Source organism: Morus notabilis, unplaced genomic scaffold, assembly GCF_000414095.1.
Source record: "Morus notabilis unplaced genomic scaffold, ASM41409v2 Scaffold793, whole genome shotgun sequence".
Lineage (NCBI taxonomy): Eukaryota > Viridiplantae > Streptophyta > Magnoliopsida > Rosales > Moraceae > Morus > Morus notabilis.
In genome coordinates this window covers 133,431-151,848 of record NW_010356914.1, presented here as the reverse complement: position 1 = coordinate 151,848, position 18,418 = coordinate 133,431, and the positions used below count along the sequence as shown (strand labels likewise).

Genomic DNA, 18,418 nt, shown 5'->3' with positions numbered 1-18,418 from the left:
AAACATCTTTATTAAAGCCTCGAGGCAGCAAACAGAAGTCACAGAGGGACTTCTTCTTCTAGAGTTTGAACATTACTAATATTACGAAACAAAACCTTTCGAGCAAGCTCATGAGCCAAAACATTATCAAACATGAGAATCTATTTGAAAACTATCCTAGAAAGATCTAAGATTGCCGCAACAATATGAAGAAAGGATGAAATTATTGTCCAGTCTGGGGGAGGCACTCTGGTCGACAAAGCCTCCATGCACACTTTAGAATCCCCTTCCACTACGAGAAGGCCTTAGAGAGGTAGAGAGAGCAGCGTCTAAGGCTGAACTTGCTTCACAGTACTTAAGCCATCTCTTAAGGACATTACCATGATAACCGCACAAAACTACTCCAAGCTCTGCCTTGTTTTCTGCAAAAGCATCATCACAAGAAAGGATATTACAACTAGAAGGATGATCACCAGAAGGGAAACTATCTACAACTTCAGAGACCTGATATTGCTCCGCCAAATCTCGCTTATGATCGCTGAACAGGCAGTTGATCACCTCTAATTCGCGCCTCCAGCAGTGGTCTACTCCTTTAAGCACTCACCCATTCCACATTTTTCACAGTTGGTAGAAGCATATATGGTACCCCAAATAATAAATTCTTCAGATGGAATACCATGAGGGTGGTTCAACAACCATTTGACACAATCAGCTTCATTATGAAGAGGTAAATTGTCTGTCTTGATACCCTAAGAACTAGCAAACCAGAAGAATTTTGCAACTTGGCACATAAGGCAAATATGACATCATTCTCCAAGGTACCTGCACAAACTAAACACACAACGTCAGTAGAAAACATTCCCATCCAAGGCCGGTAGGAAAGACTCCTTTCGCCATCCGCCACAAGAACACTTTATAGCGCTCATGTAATCTAAATTTTCAAATCCTCTTGCCCAACTCCCACTCCATATCCTCCCCTTCCTTTGCTAGGAACTTATACGCGCTCCTGACTGAAAATTCCCCGATTTAGAGGGCCTCCACATCAACATATCACAGGTTGGTTTCGATAGAGATTTGGTCCTCAAAATAGCCTCGCACGACTTGTCATCAAACAATGATCGAATTAGGCTAACATTCTACTCCTTAGAGTTCGAGAGGAGCAAATCCGCTGCTTTTTGATAATCCAAGGGGTGACTAGTTACATCCAAGCATTTTGAGTCGAAGGCTGCTCTGGGAATGCCCGATTGAAGCCAGGGAACCCAAGGCCTTGACCCTATTTCGATTGATCCACCGTCCCCCATAAGAGCACAACTCCCTTTCGCCGCCAAGCTTCTCACACCGAGGAATCCCCTTCATAGAATAGAGTCAAAACTACGAAATTCAACATCCCAAAAGGATCCCTCAAAAGTATTTGTGCATTAGAAGGTCCACCCATAACATCAGCTTATCCGAAGGCAATTCCCATGCCAACTTAGCTAGTAAGGCACTGTTAAAGTTCTAAAAGCTCCTAAACCCTAGCCCACCACTCACTTTCAGTTTGCAAATCCCCTGGCAACAAGTGAGGGCCAAAAAATGACTCATATCTGGCCTACCCCGTCCACTAAAATCATCAAAGAATCACATTCATGTCATCACACAACCCTTTTGGAATCTGGAAGGTTGATAACTTATAGATTGGTATAGCTTGCGCTACCGCTTTGATCTCGATCTACCTGCCACAATAATGTTCTAGCCTTCCACCTTTCCAATCTCTTCATCAACTTCTCTTTGAAGAAAGCAAAATTAGAAGGTCTGTTGCGAGAGAGAAATAAAGGATTGCCAAGATATTTCTCATCTCCTTTCATTTCTCTCATTCCACAAATATGTAGAATGCACCTTTTATCCTCCGTTCCAACATTTTTGGAGAATATAACACTAGATTTTATCTTACTCACATTGTCCCGACCATCCTTTATAGAGGTTAAAACATGACATCAAGGTCGTAATCTCGCCTTCATTTGCGCGACAGAAGAGGGACGTATCATCAGCGAACATAAGGTGCACCACCAGAGTGGTCGATTTCACAAAATAGATCCCATGTAACGTCCCCTGTCTCTGTTCAAGGAGAATAAGCTTTGATGAGACCTCACTACACAAGATGAAGAGGTAGGGGAGAGTGGGTCTCCTTGACAAATACCTCTACTCGAAGCAAAAAGAGGAAGAAGACTGCCATTAAGGAGCACCGAAAAAGAGAAGACTCCACATAATACATAACCATGAGGCAGAATTTCTCACAAAAGCTATTCGCCTTCAAAACCCTCATAAGATTTCCCACTCAACTCGATCATAGGCCTTGTGCATATCCGTTTTCACAGCTATGAGTCCTCCCTTGCCACGCTTTCTTTTGATAGTGTGAATTATCTCTTGAGCGAGCACCGAATTTTCCTCAATCCATCTATCAGGGTCGAAAGCCGATTGGAAGGGAGAAATCAACTTGGAGAGAATCGGCTGCATCTGAGTTGCCAATAATTTTGAGATCTCCTTGTAATAGAAATTAAAAAGGCTAATCACGCGAAACTGATCAAAACAAACATTATCCTTCTTCTTCGGGACCAAACAAATGAAAGTATGGTTCAAGCTTTGCACAAATCTACCTTGCTGGAAAAATTCTTCCACAAACTGGACTACTTATTGGCCCACCATATCCCAATATTTTCTATAAAAACATCTTGGCATTCCATCCAGACCAGGAGACTTGAGTGGCCCCATACTCCAAACCACCTTTTTGATTTCTTTGGCTTCCGGAATCCTATACAGCAGATCGTTATCGACCTCCGAAACCCAATCAACTGATCATCAAACTCGGAGAATTAGATGTCCGGAACTGAGCCTTAAAATTCTCCACAAAATACTTCCTTATTTCTGGCCTATTCTGAATCCAAGAATTCTCTGAATATTTAATGGCCCAAATATGATTCCTTGGGCGGCGAATAATGGTGGAAGTGTGAAAAAACTTGGTATTGCGGTCCCCATCACAAAGCAACAATTCTCTAGATTTTTGCTTCCACATACTTTCAACCATTTCTTGCAAGCGCAGGACCTCCAATTGCACCTCAGCCTCTTCTTGTAAGAAATAAGGAGAGTAGGGAATGCTTTGAAGCCTCATGAGACACTCCTCTGTATCCCTCAATCTGATCGAACAATTACCAAGATGGGATCTATTCCAACTCCTTAAGGCCGATCTCTAATTACCCAGCTGCACCCTAAGCGTGAAGCTTTCAACACCACTAACCACCTTCTCCCAAGCTTTAACAATAACTTCCCTACATGAAGGATCTAAAGACCACGCTTCGAAGAAATGAAAAAGTTTAAAAAGGTGACCGTGTTCCATATAAGTATCCAACATAATGAGAGTGTGATCACATGAGAGAATGTTAAGATTCTTAACACCCGTCCTAGGGAAGGAATTACACCAGGCTGCACTACCAATCACCCGATCAAGCCATTCGCGAATATGAGACACCACATCTCTACCATTTTTCCAAGTGAAAAAGGACCCAAAGCATCCGAGATCAATCCCACCTATAGCTTCCAAGAACTCCCTGAAATGCTGCCCATCAGAAGGTCGAATAGCATCCCCTCACATCTTCTCTGATTGGTCCATTGCTACATTCAAGTTCCCAAGACACACCCAATAGTCACTAAAACTACCCACCTTCTGAATCATAGAATCCCAAAAAGCACCTTTAAGGGAAGGGTACGAAGGACCACAATAACAACAGAGAACCTAGCTAGGCTCATCGAATCTCTCCTGAATTCGAACTACTATTATATTACGATTGGGCTCCACCAGATCCAAAATCAATCCCTGTTCAACCCCCAGCTAAACCCACGAAAGGCACAATTATTGCATCAAGAAATCTCAGAGGACGAATAACTTGTCCAATCGGTCCTCATTTAACTTAGTCTCCATTGAAAATAAGCAATTCGGATCATACTTCCTGACGAGAGCTCGCAACTCCCGCCCCTTCGCCGGTCTCGCAAGACCGCGGCAATTCCAAGATATGCACCTCATGGAGAAGGTGGGAGCATAATAAGGTTCGCCTCCTCGGCCGAAACAAAATGTTGCGCTTGGTTCATTAAAACTTCTACCAACTCATCACCATGAGAGTAGCTACTAGCTGATGTGATTCCTGGGACAAAACTGGCCATAGAAAGGATATGATTATAAATTCACATCTTTGTCATTTAACTAACTTGTCGCTATTAGTATGAACGTCTAGTACGCTAATGTGCAACGTCGTGTGACAACAATTATTCCATGGAATTACGATGTTGCCATGCATGTAAGCTTTTCTTGCTGTTTTTTAGTGTCATTAGATTCTCATGTTATGGCATGTAATGCCTGTTTCGTTTTCATAATTCAGACACGTTAGCACCACATGAAAGCAAACCCAAAATTAAACTAGTTTTACTTAAAAGAAAGAAAGAAAGAAAGAAAGAAAGCAAAAAAAGAAAAGAAAAGAAAAAACCCAGCTAAACTAGTATCAAGATTAGAGTACTGAACAAAAGAAGTGGAGAAACATGTCTGTGTCTAGAAAAAAAGAGCATCTGGTTTTTGGAGAATATTTGTAAAGCAAGCTCAACTAGGATGATATGATATTCTCATTTTAGAATAATAACTTAACAAGGCAAGAAGCCTCCTTTCGGAAACAAACTAGGTGAACTTAATCTATTTTTAATTCATAAAGGCAAATTACCAAATATTTAAATACCATTGGTCTAGGACTTATTTAAACGCCATTGGTTTTTTTTTTATGGATGTGATGAGATATCAATTATTTCCAATTAATTTCAACTTGTGGCAAAAGGATAAAAAAAAAATGAAAATTTAATAGTCCTGTGGTAAAAGATCTTTTGGCACTATGATTCGTTGCAATGAAAAGCAATTTGAATTGTGGTTTAATATTTAGTTTACCGCTAACTAATCTTTACGAGGTAAAACAGAAAATAGTATTCAGAACTTGAAAAAAAAATAAAAATCACATTATTATTACTATTATTTCGCAAGTGATAACTACCAATGAGGGATCCGCGACGGAAATAAATGGAATTATAGAGCCATAGAGAACGGATACAATTCTGCTGATAAATGTAATATCCACATTTTTTTTATTTTTTTCAGAAGTCCACATTTTTTTTATTCAGCTAAAGACATATGATGAAATATCCACGAGCACAAGAGCACTCTTTTATTTTATTTTTATTAAATGAAATTGAACACCAGCAAGCAAGTTTTTATTTTCTCTTGAATAAAATACACCACAAAAGAGTTCAAAGGGAAAAGAAAAAACTCGTAACATTAAAAAGGAAGGCAACGAATTAAAAAAAAAAAACTTTCTCCGCTGTTACTTTATTTTTAAAAATATTTTCTTCAGTATTTTTTTTTAAATATTGGTATTTTTTTAATCGTTAATTTATATTAAAATTTATTTATTATGTATATTTTTTTAATTTAATGTATTTTAATAACATCTAAAAAATAAAGAATTAGGCCTCGTTCGTTTCGATGATTCGAGTTTAGAATTTGAGTTGAGATGTGATTGTATGTGAGAGTCTTTTACTGTAGCAAAAAAGTTAGATGTGATTGTTTGTAAGAGCTTTTTACTGTAACAAAACTCGAATTCTAAACTCAAATCAGCGAAACGAACGAGGCCTTAGTGGTTTTAAAAAGGAGAGACCATTATCTCCTACAAAGAAAAAAAAAAAAAGGAGGGCATTTTGGTCAGTAGCCACCCACTAAACGCTTTACTATCACCTGCTCCAGCCAGCGTGCTCATGTCGCAAAGAACATCATGCCATTACTAATCTTAATAAGTTTAACTGTACATTAATTTTTTTTTCCTTCTTCTCTGGCACCAATTAATACAATCTCAACAAAACATACTTGACTTTCTAATTTTTTTTTTCCTTTGAGAAGTTAATCTTTCTCTCTCTTTTCCTTGCACCAAACCAAGAACTGGTAATGGTACTATGGACAGGCAAAGAAGTTTCTCCTTCAAACCCACCAGATTATTGGTATTTTCCTTCACAATCTCTTCTTCGATCATCTTCATTATACTCTTCACCATTTGGGTCATAAAATCCACCCCTTCGGTTCCTCAACAGACCCATTTCCAGTTCAACACTTCCTCTCTCACTTTGGGTCTCAAACCGCTAAAAACTGCTCAGACTACGACTGGTTTCAGTCTGAATTCTTCAGTAAATGAAGTGAAAGGTTCGATTTTGATCAATACCCACTTCAGGAAACCTGAAAACGCTTCTGGGATTTCAGTTATTAGTGGTCGAAAGAGAAAGAGCGGTAAATCCCAAGTGCTAAAAGATGAAGAAAACGAAGGTGATGACTTTACTGATAATGAGAAAAATGGAGTTTCAAGTAGTGAGAAGATTGAGGAGAAGAATGCATCAGAAACTTCATTTAAGGAAATTGTGGAGGAGAGGGGGGAAGAACTTGCATTTGAGAAAAAGGATTTGGTTTCAAGTGTTGAGAGGGTAAAAGAGAAGAGGAGAGCAAAGTGTGATGTTACAAGAGGGAGGTGGGTTTATGAAGAGAGTTATCCCTTGTATACAAATGCTTCATGTCCTTTTATAGATGAAGGTTTTAATTGTCAGGGTAATGGAAGACCAGATAAGGGCTACATGAAATTGAGATGGCAGCCACAAGATTGTGATATTCCAAGGTATGACTTTTTTTTTTTACTTTTTCAATCTTTTTAGTTTGTTCCGAACTAGAAAAAATTTGTTATAGATTGTGTATGAACAGCTTAGGCATCACTTTTATTCAGACATAATGCAGTTTCTTGAACAAAAAAAGGAGAAATTTTGCAAGGCCACTAGGTGGTTCAGGAAATTTTTGGGCTTAAAGGGGAAAAAAAAAGAAGCAATTTTGAGTTCCTAAATTCTCGTGTATTGTCCCTTAGCTTCAGGGCATGAAAACTGCAATGTATGATCTTAGATACCCTCTTTAAGCTTCGAGAACTTACTCTAAAAAGATTACACTTTTGAAGTCCTTGATTCTTTTTTGGGGATAGGTTCAATGCCACAAAAATGCTGGAACTTATGAGAGGGAAAAGACTAGTGTTTGTGGGGGATTCAATTAATAGGAACCAATGGGAATCCATGCTTTGCATGCTAATGGGAGCTATTAAGGACCCAAAGAAGGTCTACGAAACACACGGGAGAAGAATCACCAAAGACAAGGGACAATATAGCTTCAGATTTGTGGTAACTCTTGCTAAAGTTTTCTCTGCAATTGTCATTCTTTTTGTTGTTGGTGCTCTTCAATACTTAATTATCAAAGTCGTTTGTGGGTTTGTGCAGGATTACAAGTGTACAGTTGAATATTACGTGAGCCATTTCTTGGTTCATGAGGGTAAGGCAAGAGTAGGGCAGAAACGCGTACAGACTTTGCGGATTGATTCTGTTGATCGTGGCTCGTCTAGATGGAGAGGTGCAGATGTTCTGGTTTTCAACACTGCTCATTGGTGGTCTCATTACAAAACTAAAGCCGGGTCAGTTCCAATCTTTAAGTGTTAGGCCTGGACTGTCTGATCTTTTGTTTGAGATGAGCCATTTATCGTTAGAAGACTGCTATTCATACATCACCGCACGTGTCAGCAATCGCATGATAAAAATTTAGAAAGATTGGACAGTGGTTTATTATGCGACACTTTTGATATATTTCACATATGTGAATTGCATTTCTTTCACCGTTAGCCTATTTGAATATTAGAAGCAATAATTTACTTAGCTTTCATATTGCAAGGATCAAAGACATAAGAGTTAAGACTCTTATTTCGTGTCAAATACCCCCATAAACTTTTCTTCTGAAATTATTAAAGTGGCATGTCTCAAACCCTTGAATTAGCAAAATGATGTCTGAGTTGGAAGGTTGACCTATATAATTAACCTCTAATAGCTCTTGCTACGAAGTCAAAATTTCATTTTTTTTTTATTGTTTTAACATTTAGAGCTCTATATCAGGATTAATTACTACCAAGAAGGGGGCCAAGTTCATCCACGCCTTGACGTTTCCTCAGCTTTCAGAAAAGCTTTAACGACATGGGCATCATGGGTTGATAAATACATCAATCCCCACAAAACCCAAGTTTTTTTCAGAAGTTCAGCGCCTTCCCATTTCAGGTTTGACCTCAAAAATGTAATGAAATGCTTCATCAATGAAATTCTCAACCCCTTAAAATTAAAATTAACTAGATAATTTGATTTATCCATTTAACAGGGGAGGCCAGTGGAATTCAGGTGGGCATTGTAAAGAAGCTTCTCTGCCACTTGCTAAAATCTCAAGCAGTTTCGTAACCGAGAAAAGTGTGATCGTTGAAGAGGTTATAAAACATATGAGAACTCCTGTTACCGTCTTGAACACAACGGCTTTGTCTGAATATAGGATAGACGGTCATCCTTCTATGTATGGGAAAAGAACAAGAAAGCAATTTTCTTCAAGTATTCAAGACTGCAGTCATTGGTGTCTTCCTGGTGTTCCAGATTCCTGGAACGAAATTTTGTATGCTTATTTACAGTCTAAATCTGGGTCAACTGCTTTTAGTCTCCTTGACCGATGAATTCTTTTATTTATTTATTTACTCATTCATTCATTGATTTATTTATCTGTCCCTTGGATTTATATACATAGTTCGTATCATAAATACACTTGGTTTATATTCATCACCTCTTGGTAGGCACAAGCACAAATTTTTTTTTTTTTTTTGGCTAATCAAACTAAGCACAACGTAAATAGAAATTTCGCACTTGTTGATTTTTTTTTCTTTTTTTTTTTTTTAGGGGAGTAGTTGATTCATTTTATGACGATTGAAAAGGGAAAAAATGGTATAAAAAAAAAATGTCATTTTGGTACAGAGCAATTTCCCTTACAATCATAAAGACAGTTAACAACTCTGCAACTACAGTAACTTCCCATTGATGAACTGTAATTGGAAAGAGTGCCAGAAGAATTTTCTAGCTTATTGCTCATGTAGTAATTTAAGTCTTCCTCCTTATTGTCAATTCGCTTAAATAGAAGTCTTGAGCATACTCTACTAGAAACTAGGGTATAGGAAATGTGTAGGCATATTAACATGTATAAGGCAGGTATGACTTCCTTCTTAGTTCTTACAAGCTTCCTTTCCGAGAAATCGTCCTCGAGGGAAACCTCCAGAAAGTTATATACAGCATAATCATATTTACCATCAATGAGATTGGTGTTTCTTTGCTCTGCCTTGAGAGGTTGACGGATCGTCCCTCTTAGAGCCCTCCGGTTTTCGTGCCCATGCAGGAGCTTGATCCGGCCCATAACGATAGTCGTAGAAGAGCTCCTCACTAGCTTCAATATGCTCTTTTGCAAAAATGCCTACCCGATGATCTCCTGCCACCAACATGACCTACAAAGACACATGTATTTGTCAGCAAACATTAAGCACTGCATGAACAATGAATAAACTGATACTCTCATACCTTAGCGTAGCAGTTTGGATTTGATGAATGGTTTGCAAATTTTAGCTTGTCTCCTTTCCGATAAGCATCTAGGACATACTGTTGAAAAAAAAGGGTAGCTGCTTTTAGATTTCAAATATTACTATAGCAGAGGAAGGCATACAAGTATTCTTTAGCATGCCTTTCCAAATGCAAATATGAACCCCATAGATTAAAATTAATAGAGAAAGCTGGAAAGCGCGAGTCAAAACGATAAATTCCAAAGAAATGTCCATCTTGCCTGATCATTCAGGTCAAAAAGGAACGATGAGTTTGCACGATCATAAATCTTCCCACGCTTATCAGCTTCTCGATGGGAAATAAGTTCGCCAGTATATTCTCCAAGGTAATCATTTTTGTTGACAGAGTTCTGAAATGACGTAATCCAATTTGGTGAGAGGAATTTCCTAGAAGTTTCTAGCTAACATGAATTGTATTCATCTCCAAACCTTTATAAACGCTCCCCATCCAGCAACATCAGACTTTGCCAAAAGAATCTGAAAGGAAAAAAGAGGCAAAAAATAATAAATCTTACGATTGACTTTCACACATTGAAACATCAACTTAGTAAACAAGGGCTCCCACCCTCTGTTGTTGCCTCAGAAGGAGCCTCATGTTTCCACATTGGCCGTCTCCTTGTCTGGGTGGCTCCTCCAGTGAGCCATCCCCACAACTGCAATTAGGAAATGATATTTACTACAACCGCCAAGGTGAAACAACTTTGCACAGTGAGAAACAAAATGAGATTCTAAAGTAGCAGGTGATGAAAACACTTGGCCTCGTGTTCAACACAGAACTAGATATTAAAAAGCTTCAACGAAATAAGAAGCATCCCACAGCAACATAGTAACGGCTGTAAGTAGAAGAATGTTATTTATACCTAACCCAACAATTCCGACAAACATCTGGGTCACATTCACGTCCAGCAGCAAAGCATGGGCACTGGCGACTTCTGCATTGACTCTTCGCGCAATGACACCCCCTAAACCGATTTTTGCAGCTCTTTGAGCACCTGAAAATTCAAGAGTTAATTGTATGAATATGAAGTTTCTCTCAATTCACTGCCACTTCATGCATGTGCATCTAGTGGATTGATATGGCCTAGACATTTCCTATAACCGAGTTTGTAGTAAAACCCCAAGAAACTCATGTAATAGGTTCATTTGAAAATTTGAATGCAAAATATTACTAATTTGGTTGGTTTGCATAGAACCAAACTTTTAGTGGTTCAGCCTTAGAATTTTGATTTCAGTATTTTTTTGCTTATTGAGTCAAGGCAGCCTACAGTATGGAAATCCCAATACATCATATCCGTATATGCCCTAACAGATCAGAGGATCAGAGGCTAGTAGGCTCCTGTAAGACACAATTGAAATGGAAGACAAGTTGACCTGGAGAAATGACGAATGCGAAACATTCCAGGATATCATCTTAAGCAATTATTGTTTACTTCTCAGTTACCTATAGAAAGGAAATTTAACATACCCGCAGTATTTTTCACAGCAAGTTCCATTATTGAGACAAGAGCACTGCTTCCCACACATAGATTTGCAAGCACAGGGTGTGTATTGCTTACAGGACTGGTTTTTACCGTCAGCAATTCTTTTCCAAATTGATGGGTGACCAGGAGATTTTGTGGAATATTTAAGCTTCCGTGCTTTGCCTCTTCTACGAATCAACCGTGACTTTGTTGGCATCTCTTGGTCCTTAGAAGAGAGAGAAGGAGAAGAAATTAACAAATCTGTTGTCTTTTGTGTTGCAGACCAATCGAACAAACACATTGGCTTATTCTGGTAAGCGTATGGATTATATGGTCGAGCATAAATTGATAAGAAATCACATATTGAAATTTTAAAAGGTGAATGAACTCAATCCAATCATCAGCTTGATAAAAGGTTAATTAACTCAATCAGATTCCACCTAATTAGAGGTCTATAGCCAGACTAGAATGTTTGATTTTGAGTTGGCACCTGAAGAAAGGTTACTTTCTAGACCAGATCAATCATCTTAATGTCTAACAGAAGAGATAAAAAAGCAACAATAATGACGATAATAACTAGAAACCAATGATACTTACTGTACAGTCTGTGTCAGTTTTCCCATTTTCGTCCAGAAATGAACTTGACCCAACGTTAGATCTGTAAGGCATTGAAACTCCACCCTCATGCATGTACCTGGACACCTCCAAGCAAGTCTTCAAGCCAGAAAGTAAGTTTCTGGCTATAAGACAACTGCAAAACATAAGTTGTACATTATGCATCTAAGGGGTAAGGCAGTGAAAGATCAATGTAACACAGTACGCAGACCACCTAAAATACCTACCTGTTTCTCCCAAATATCTCCAATCCTTTCATGTATAATTCTTTCTCCATTTGTTTCCACTCAGAGTTGCTGGACAATTCAACTTGTCCTTTGGAATCAAATGACTGCTTCAATTCAAGTACTTCCATGATGCCTTCTGGTTCTTTTGCGACATTGTCCACTGGTTCATCAGCGGAAGCACGTCCAGAGTTTTTGGTGATTATCTGAAGTTCGTTCTCACTATGTGAACTAACATCTTCGTGTATAGTATTGACATTAAAATTAAGATCCTTCACTTTAACATGCTCAGAAACACCAGTTTCTACATCCAAAGCAGCTAATCTTTTCAGTTTTTTACTTGAACCCTGGGCCTCATTGGAAATCTTTTCTAGGTCTTGTGGCGGTGCATCTGAATGCTTCATGACCTTCCGTTTCCCTATGCTCTCATGGTATATGACAGATTCATCCTCGTTCAGAGCATCTGCAGCAACTTCAAAATTATAAATTGTGTCCAACTTAACACCGATAGTTGTTTGAGGAACACAGCTTTCGTCACTTGTGATGTCTTTAGAACCATCTCCACCAGGCTCTCCAGCACTAGATGAGGCCAATCTTAGTACATTATCAGTATTTGGGTCTTGCAAGTTTTTGACACTAGTCAACTGCAACAAATACAGTATTTAGACTTTAACGGAACTAAATCAGGGATTGTAACACATACAGACAATAGATAGCAAACTAGCATAGCTCGCACAAGACAACAAAGGAAAGGTTGCCATGGCAGAAAATTAACCAAACAAAAAATGATAATAAATACGAACGATCATGTCTTACAACATCTTAGGGGAAAGAGAAGCCATACCGCAAGGTAACATTGATCACTGCAAGGCTTCCTATCCTCATGTTCGGACCAATACAATTGCTTTTCACTCTGTCAAGCCAACCTCCAAATCAAATATATCAACAAATGAACTAAATTATTTATAAGGTGGTGGGGAACGGAAAACTCTTTCTTACAGGGTAAGCAACGGGTTGGGAACAGCCATGCAGACGGCAGTCAAATAACTGTCGGACAGAACAATCATATAAGCATAGAAGTTGACATAATTGTGGGCTTATATCAGATAGTGTAATAGTACATCATTCTTCAACAAATAATGAAAGATTAAACCAAGTACCATACAACGCCGACAGAAAAGATTATCAAAAGAATCTAAAGCAGCTGTAAGACTCTTGTCCAGCGAAATGCCCTTTTCAGGTTCAGATTCTCCAGAATCATTTGGGTCGTCTTTCTGTTCACCCTGTTCTTTGACTGTGTTGTACCGTTCCTTCAAACATCAAAATAACATTCATCTCTCAGAAAAACCAAAAGTTAACACATCGCTAGCACATCTTGATTTTCCCATCTTGGGGCTAGGAATCATACAGCATGCGGAGAACCTAACTGTCTTCAATATTGAGTAAATGAACTGAACCAGACTACCTGAATTTCCAAAGTGGTGGCTCCAATAAAATTGCTCACAGTTTTCACAACATCCTCACCTAACCCATGCTCGCGAAAGACCGTCCTGCCAACTCAACAAAGAGAAAGTGAACATCTTAACTAGATATGAAGTGGGGTATAAACTCAGACAGAGGTACAATCACTTAGATTGAATACAATACATCTTCTTTGGCTTCAGTGGGCATTTTCAGGAAAAGAGGCTGCTGGCCACAATCTAAGCCCCAATTGGACATACCTTTGAGTTCCTCTGTGGAAGCAAAGAGGTCGTTTTTGAAAGTCTAGCATCTTCCAAAGTTTAAACTTACCTCAAAATCCGATCTTCACCCTTAGTAAATTCACGTTTCTCTTCCTCGCGTTCTGGCATCTCTTCTTCACTGTCGCTGCATATCAGCGCTTCACTACCATGCTGATCATAGTAAATTCGTCTCCTCCCAACCACTGACTGGTCATCAGCCATTCTCTGATTCCTGTACTGTGTATTGCAAATTTCAGATACAAAGAACACTAACAGATTTTCCCAACTAAAAGAATGTAAATGCGCCAAAAAATCACTATTGACCACACCACCATACCTGTCCAAGAATATCCATGTCGTATAAGGCGGTAACCTCTCAACATAAGTCAACTTGGTACTTGCTGGAGGTGCAATGTCATGGCAACTAACAGGGTCTTTATCTCCAAACCCCTGAGCACACCCACTAAATTTACAAAGAGGGTGTTCAATTCTCCAAGGGAGCATTTTCCCACTTCCATTTTCTTCCCCATTTGAAGTATGTTTTGTAGATGTTGGTGATAGAATCTGCAAAATGTGAGTTTCCAGTTTCTTCCCATTCTTCTCAAGTTTTTCCTAAGAGCAAAGTATCAAACACAACGACTCATGTTATAATAACATTTACTACTATCAAATTCCTTCTTACTACCCCAAAACCACAATCACGATATTGAATGCATTCAATCAAACAGAATAGTTCACTAGCCAATAAATAAAAAATTATATAAAAAGAAAAGAAAAGAAAACAAGTAGTCAAAAAGAAAAAAACGGAATCATATATCAAAAAAGCATACATACTCTTATTGAAACGATTCTCTCTGCTTGAATTTGCTTCTTCAGATGATTCATCTTCTGCACCAAGTTTCCAAGACCATCGCTTGGCTGTCCTCCATTCGATTTATTTGCACAAAAATTACAAAATTCATCAAATTATACAGAAAATACACAGTTAAGACAGTTTACCGAATATATCTCCATATTTTCTAAAAATGTTATTAAAACAAATAATTCGAGTCCCAAATTGAGCTGAAAAATCCATTGATTGGTCCTCCTATTATAAAATTTGTCAAATTTAAGTAATTTCCGCTCTCGATCATCGTTTACTCCAATCATTCTGATTACGATCAAATTACAGAAAACGTCGACGAAAAGGCAAAACAGAGCCGACAAAATAATCAACAAAGCGAAGGCATTTGATGATCAAGAACCAAAGAGATAAAGATTTGCGTATAGTATAGAGAGAGAAAGAGGAGAGAGAAAGACTGACTCTGATTTTGGAAGCAGAGTCGCTCGCTTTGGAGACCACCATGGCTATGCGCGGCACAGCTCTTGCTCTGCCTCTGCGGAACTGTCAAGTCTCAATTTAGGAAAAATAAAAAATTAAAATGAAATGAAATGAAAATGCATATGATTGACACGTGTGACGTTCTTCTGACGTGGCGCACATGCTCTGTGACTCACACGTCATGGGACTTTGGAGATATCCGACATGGCATCAATCGGATGGATTCATAGAACCTGTTGGGCTTGGAACTGCATCACTTGAAGGAAAGGAACCTGTTGGATACATGGATTGGGCCTAAATGGCAAAATTTCCAAAATATAGCAGCGTTTCCAAAACGTACGGGAATAGAAGAAAAAGCATACTGTTTGGATACATGGATTGGACCTAAACGCTGCAAATTACAAATAGACTAGAAAACTCTACGCAACGCTTCATCGGGTAAGGCCTTTGCCCGATCCATATTAAGATGTTTTGTTTGATGGAGATTTGAATTCGAGTCTGAGGATGTTGTCAGACCTAGGCAAAGCCACATTTTATCCGCCGTCATTCAGATCCAATTCATGCCATCAGATCTCTCTTCTATTATTCTATTTATAAAAAACCCAAAAAAAAAAAAACAAATCAGATATCAAAGGTTGAGGCTGATTGCATTTGTGATTTTGTTGCCTCAAACATGAAGTCAAAGAGAAAGAGGCACTTATGGTCTTGCGTTTATGGAGAAAAGGGCTGAGGCGGCTCGCTCCATCATGATTGAGGTTTGATTTTCTTCGATTTTTTCGCTTAAGAATAAATCAAGTTCAATTTTTTCAATTATTTTTTTCCTTCTGGGATTTTTTTTTTCTTTTATTGCACCAGATCTCAAAAGTTTTTGTATTTTTTATTTTTCTGATGAATCATATATGTTAGTGCCGAAGCTTGTGCGAATACAAAGTTTCATTCTTTTTGTTCGGAAGCTTTTTATTTTTTTTGTTTGATTATCCTCCTATAATTCTAAAACATATGAGTTACAAATTTCAAAGTCCGAGTCTTTTTATATGCACAGTTCCTTTCTTTTTTCGCAGAAAATAAAAGCTTCTATTTTTCGGCTTAAATGGATTTTCTTTGGAAGAAATTTTGATTTTTTATTTGCAAATTTCAAAGTGTCTTTTGTATTGTGAGAAACTGTTTAGTCTCAAAGTTATGTTATGTTTAATCTTTCCGAGCTGTTGCGAGATCATGCCATAAAATAAAAATTTCAATTCTTATGTTATGTATGTTTTTGACAGGCAAAGAAAAGGGCTTACATTAGACGCAAAGAAACAAAGATGAGGAGAAACAATAAAGTTACGGTTCCAATGATATTTCTTCCAATGAATGTCCTGATACTAAACTAGGTAAGCTTGTGCATAAATGACCTTTTTTGCGTATGTGTGCGTATTTTGTTAATAACCTGAATAATTCTTTTTTGGTTTGCATACTAACTAATTCTTCCTCTTATTACTTGTAGTATCCAAATTCTTGAAAAATGCTCATGAGGACATATTGTTCGAGGTATTTCTTAGACTCCCCAATTGTCGATCTGCCATTCTATTTGGTTCTATCTGTCGTCGTTGGCATTCTGTGATTTCACACCCTAAATTTATTCCGAATTGCATTCGCCACCGTCATGACTTGCAAGATCGCTACTCAGTACCCTACACCATCTTATTTCGAAGAGCCGATGACCTTTTTTTCGACATGCAATGTGTTCAACCATTTTGTAAGCTATTCTCTGAGGAATCAAAGTTTCTCCATGGAAAGGGAGCATCTAGTTATTTGGACTTCATGCCTTCATCTGTGGTTATAAGGGCCTCGTTTGCTGACTTATTGCTTGTAGCATCTAGTGGACGTCCTGGCAGAGATTACTATATTTGTAATCCACTTACAAAACAGTGGTTTAACTTCCTGAGGCTCCTAGAGGCTTTCAAACTGGGTTTGCATTAGTATGTATCCCCAACATTAGCAACTCACAACTTTGATTCTCTATCAACGGTCATTACGAATACAAGGTGGTCTTAATCCATAGTTCTGCGCATATTGGGGAAGATTGTTTTGCATTTCGGGCAACAATTTTTTGTTCTAAATCAGGAAAATGGAGCCAGTCACTCTTCTCATATCCACGGTCCAAAAAGGTCCGGCGTAGCGATTACGTTGATGTTGTTACATGTAATGGAATTCTATATTGGCGTGAAAATAAGTGTTCTTTTGACAGAATTGTTGCATTTGATTTGTTCAATGATCAATGTCGTGTCATCGACTTTCCTGATGACTTTTGGTCCGTATGGCAGAATTCCTATGGCAAAGTACACTTGGGAGCTGTATGTGGAGAGCTGCGGATGTTACAAGTTTTCAGCTCAAATGAGGATTGCTTTGTTATGAAAGTTTGGGAATTGAATTATTCCACTTCGTGGGATTTGGTTCATGAGATATACTTGAAAAGGCCGCATAAGACTAAGAGTATGGTTGGGCTTGTTGTTCATCCAGACAACAGTAATGTGATTTTTATGATATGGGACAATCATATTTTCCAATATAAGATTAAGGAAGACATGTATGAAAAGGTCGACGAGCTTCAAGTATCTATCAATGCAAAGGCCGACTGGCTTTTAGAACATTTAGATGGAAAGTTCAAAAAAATTAAACTAGCTGTAAATTCACATGAACGATTTAGTACCTTCCCTCTCATGCATCTTGCATGGCCAACACCGGTTCCTTCACATCTTCCGTCTTTTTAGACCTTATATTTGGTTTCTTTCTTTCTTTTATTTATTTTTTATAATGGGCCGTGTAGTGTACTATTAACCTATTTTTATAGGCTATTTATTCTTTTGTAGTATGCTTTTATTTGTCATTGGGATTATTAGGATAAATTTATGTTTGAAAACTTATTCTTTTGTTGATTCTAATTGCTCAACCATGCTATCTCTCACTGCAGTAGGGAAAAGAAGCATAATCCCTCACTTAAGAAAGCTATAACAAACTAATGGGATTGAGCGATATTTTGAATAATCTAGATGAACTTGACTTGCCAAGAACAACACTGTTATAAAACTTATTGGTTTTTGCTAAGAATGCAAAACTAGCTGGTTGAATGAGTTAGATGAGTTTTATGTGTTTTTTTTTTTTTTTGGACGAGTCTTATCTTTGACCCAACTAAAAAGTTAGCTATAAATTTCAGTGACTTTTCAAGTTAGACGTGGGGATAATTGAGATTTTTTAGTTCTTATTTCACTCTCACCTATAAATCATTGAATCAAAATTTGACCCAAAGCAACACAACAATACATCTGAAATGATGGAAATTAACAAGTAAACATTGAAAATAAATCCACGAAACTGAATAATGAATCTAAAAATATTATACGAGACTAGGAGAAACCATTAGCCTTCAAATGCTCTCAAGAGGCTCAAGATGCGCATACAGTCGTATATGACTTTTGAGGAAGTGAAGTAATGAAATTCTAAGCAACGAATTGTCCCACATCGCCCAAATAAGAGAGAGGGGAGTAGTGAATGGTGTATAAAATCCAAGTCT

At 38.0% G+C, this 18,418-nt stretch overlaps 2 protein-coding genes and 1 long non-coding RNA gene across 4 annotated transcripts; 2 read left to right on the top strand and 1 right to left on the bottom strand.

Annotated features, from left to right (window-relative positions):
* Window positions 1–5,938: 5,938 nt before the first annotated feature.
* Window positions 5,939–8,756, top strand: LOC21393063 (protein trichome birefringence-like 6). Its single transcript, XM_010088933.2, has 5 exons — window positions 5,939–6,698; window positions 7,050–7,242; window positions 7,339–7,529; window positions 8,002–8,160; window positions 8,258–8,756. The coding sequence occupies exons 1-5, from the start codon at window positions 5,992–5,994 to the stop codon at window positions 8,595–8,597; spliced, it is 1,590 nt and encodes a 529-aa protein (XP_010087235.1). The 5' UTR covers window positions 5,939–5,991; the 3' UTR covers window positions 8,598–8,756.
* Window positions 8,757–8,822: 66 nt separating this feature from the next.
* On the bottom strand, window positions 8,823–14,925 carry LOC21393062 (histone-lysine N-methyltransferase EZA1). 2 transcript variants are annotated; one of them, XM_024163583.1, is made up of 17 exons: window positions 14,848–14,925; window positions 14,379–14,462; window positions 13,882–14,156; window positions 13,615–13,776; window positions 13,289–13,373; window positions 12,984–13,133; window positions 12,823–12,870; window positions 12,668–12,736; window positions 11,827–12,467; window positions 11,582–11,735; window positions 10,990–11,210; window positions 10,385–10,516; window positions 10,090–10,177; window positions 9,954–10,001; window positions 9,746–9,874; window positions 9,487–9,564; window positions 8,823–9,413 (listed from the first exon to the last, which is right to left on the bottom strand). In XM_024163583.1, exons 1-17 carry the CDS (start codon window positions 14,887–14,889, stop codon window positions 9,222–9,224), a joined length of 2,598 nt encoding a protein of 865 aa, XP_024019351.1. In that variant the 5' UTR covers window positions 14,890–14,925; the 3' UTR covers window positions 8,823–9,221. The 2 variants fall into 2 exon arrangements, with proteins under 2 accessions (XP_024019351.1, XP_024019355.1); XM_024163587.1 differs by lacking the exons at window positions 14,379–14,462; window positions 14,848–14,925 and having other exon boundaries at window positions 13,615–13,781; window positions 13,882–13,971.
* A 420-nt stretch (window positions 14,926–15,345) lies between these two features.
* LOC21393061 lies at window positions 15,346–17,691 on the top strand. Its single transcript, XR_002901971.1, has 3 exons — window positions 15,346–15,620; window positions 16,131–16,238; window positions 16,352–17,691. It is a non-coding gene; the product is annotated as an uncharacterized LOC21393061 (long non-coding RNA).
* Window positions 17,692–18,418: the final 727 nt, after the last annotated feature.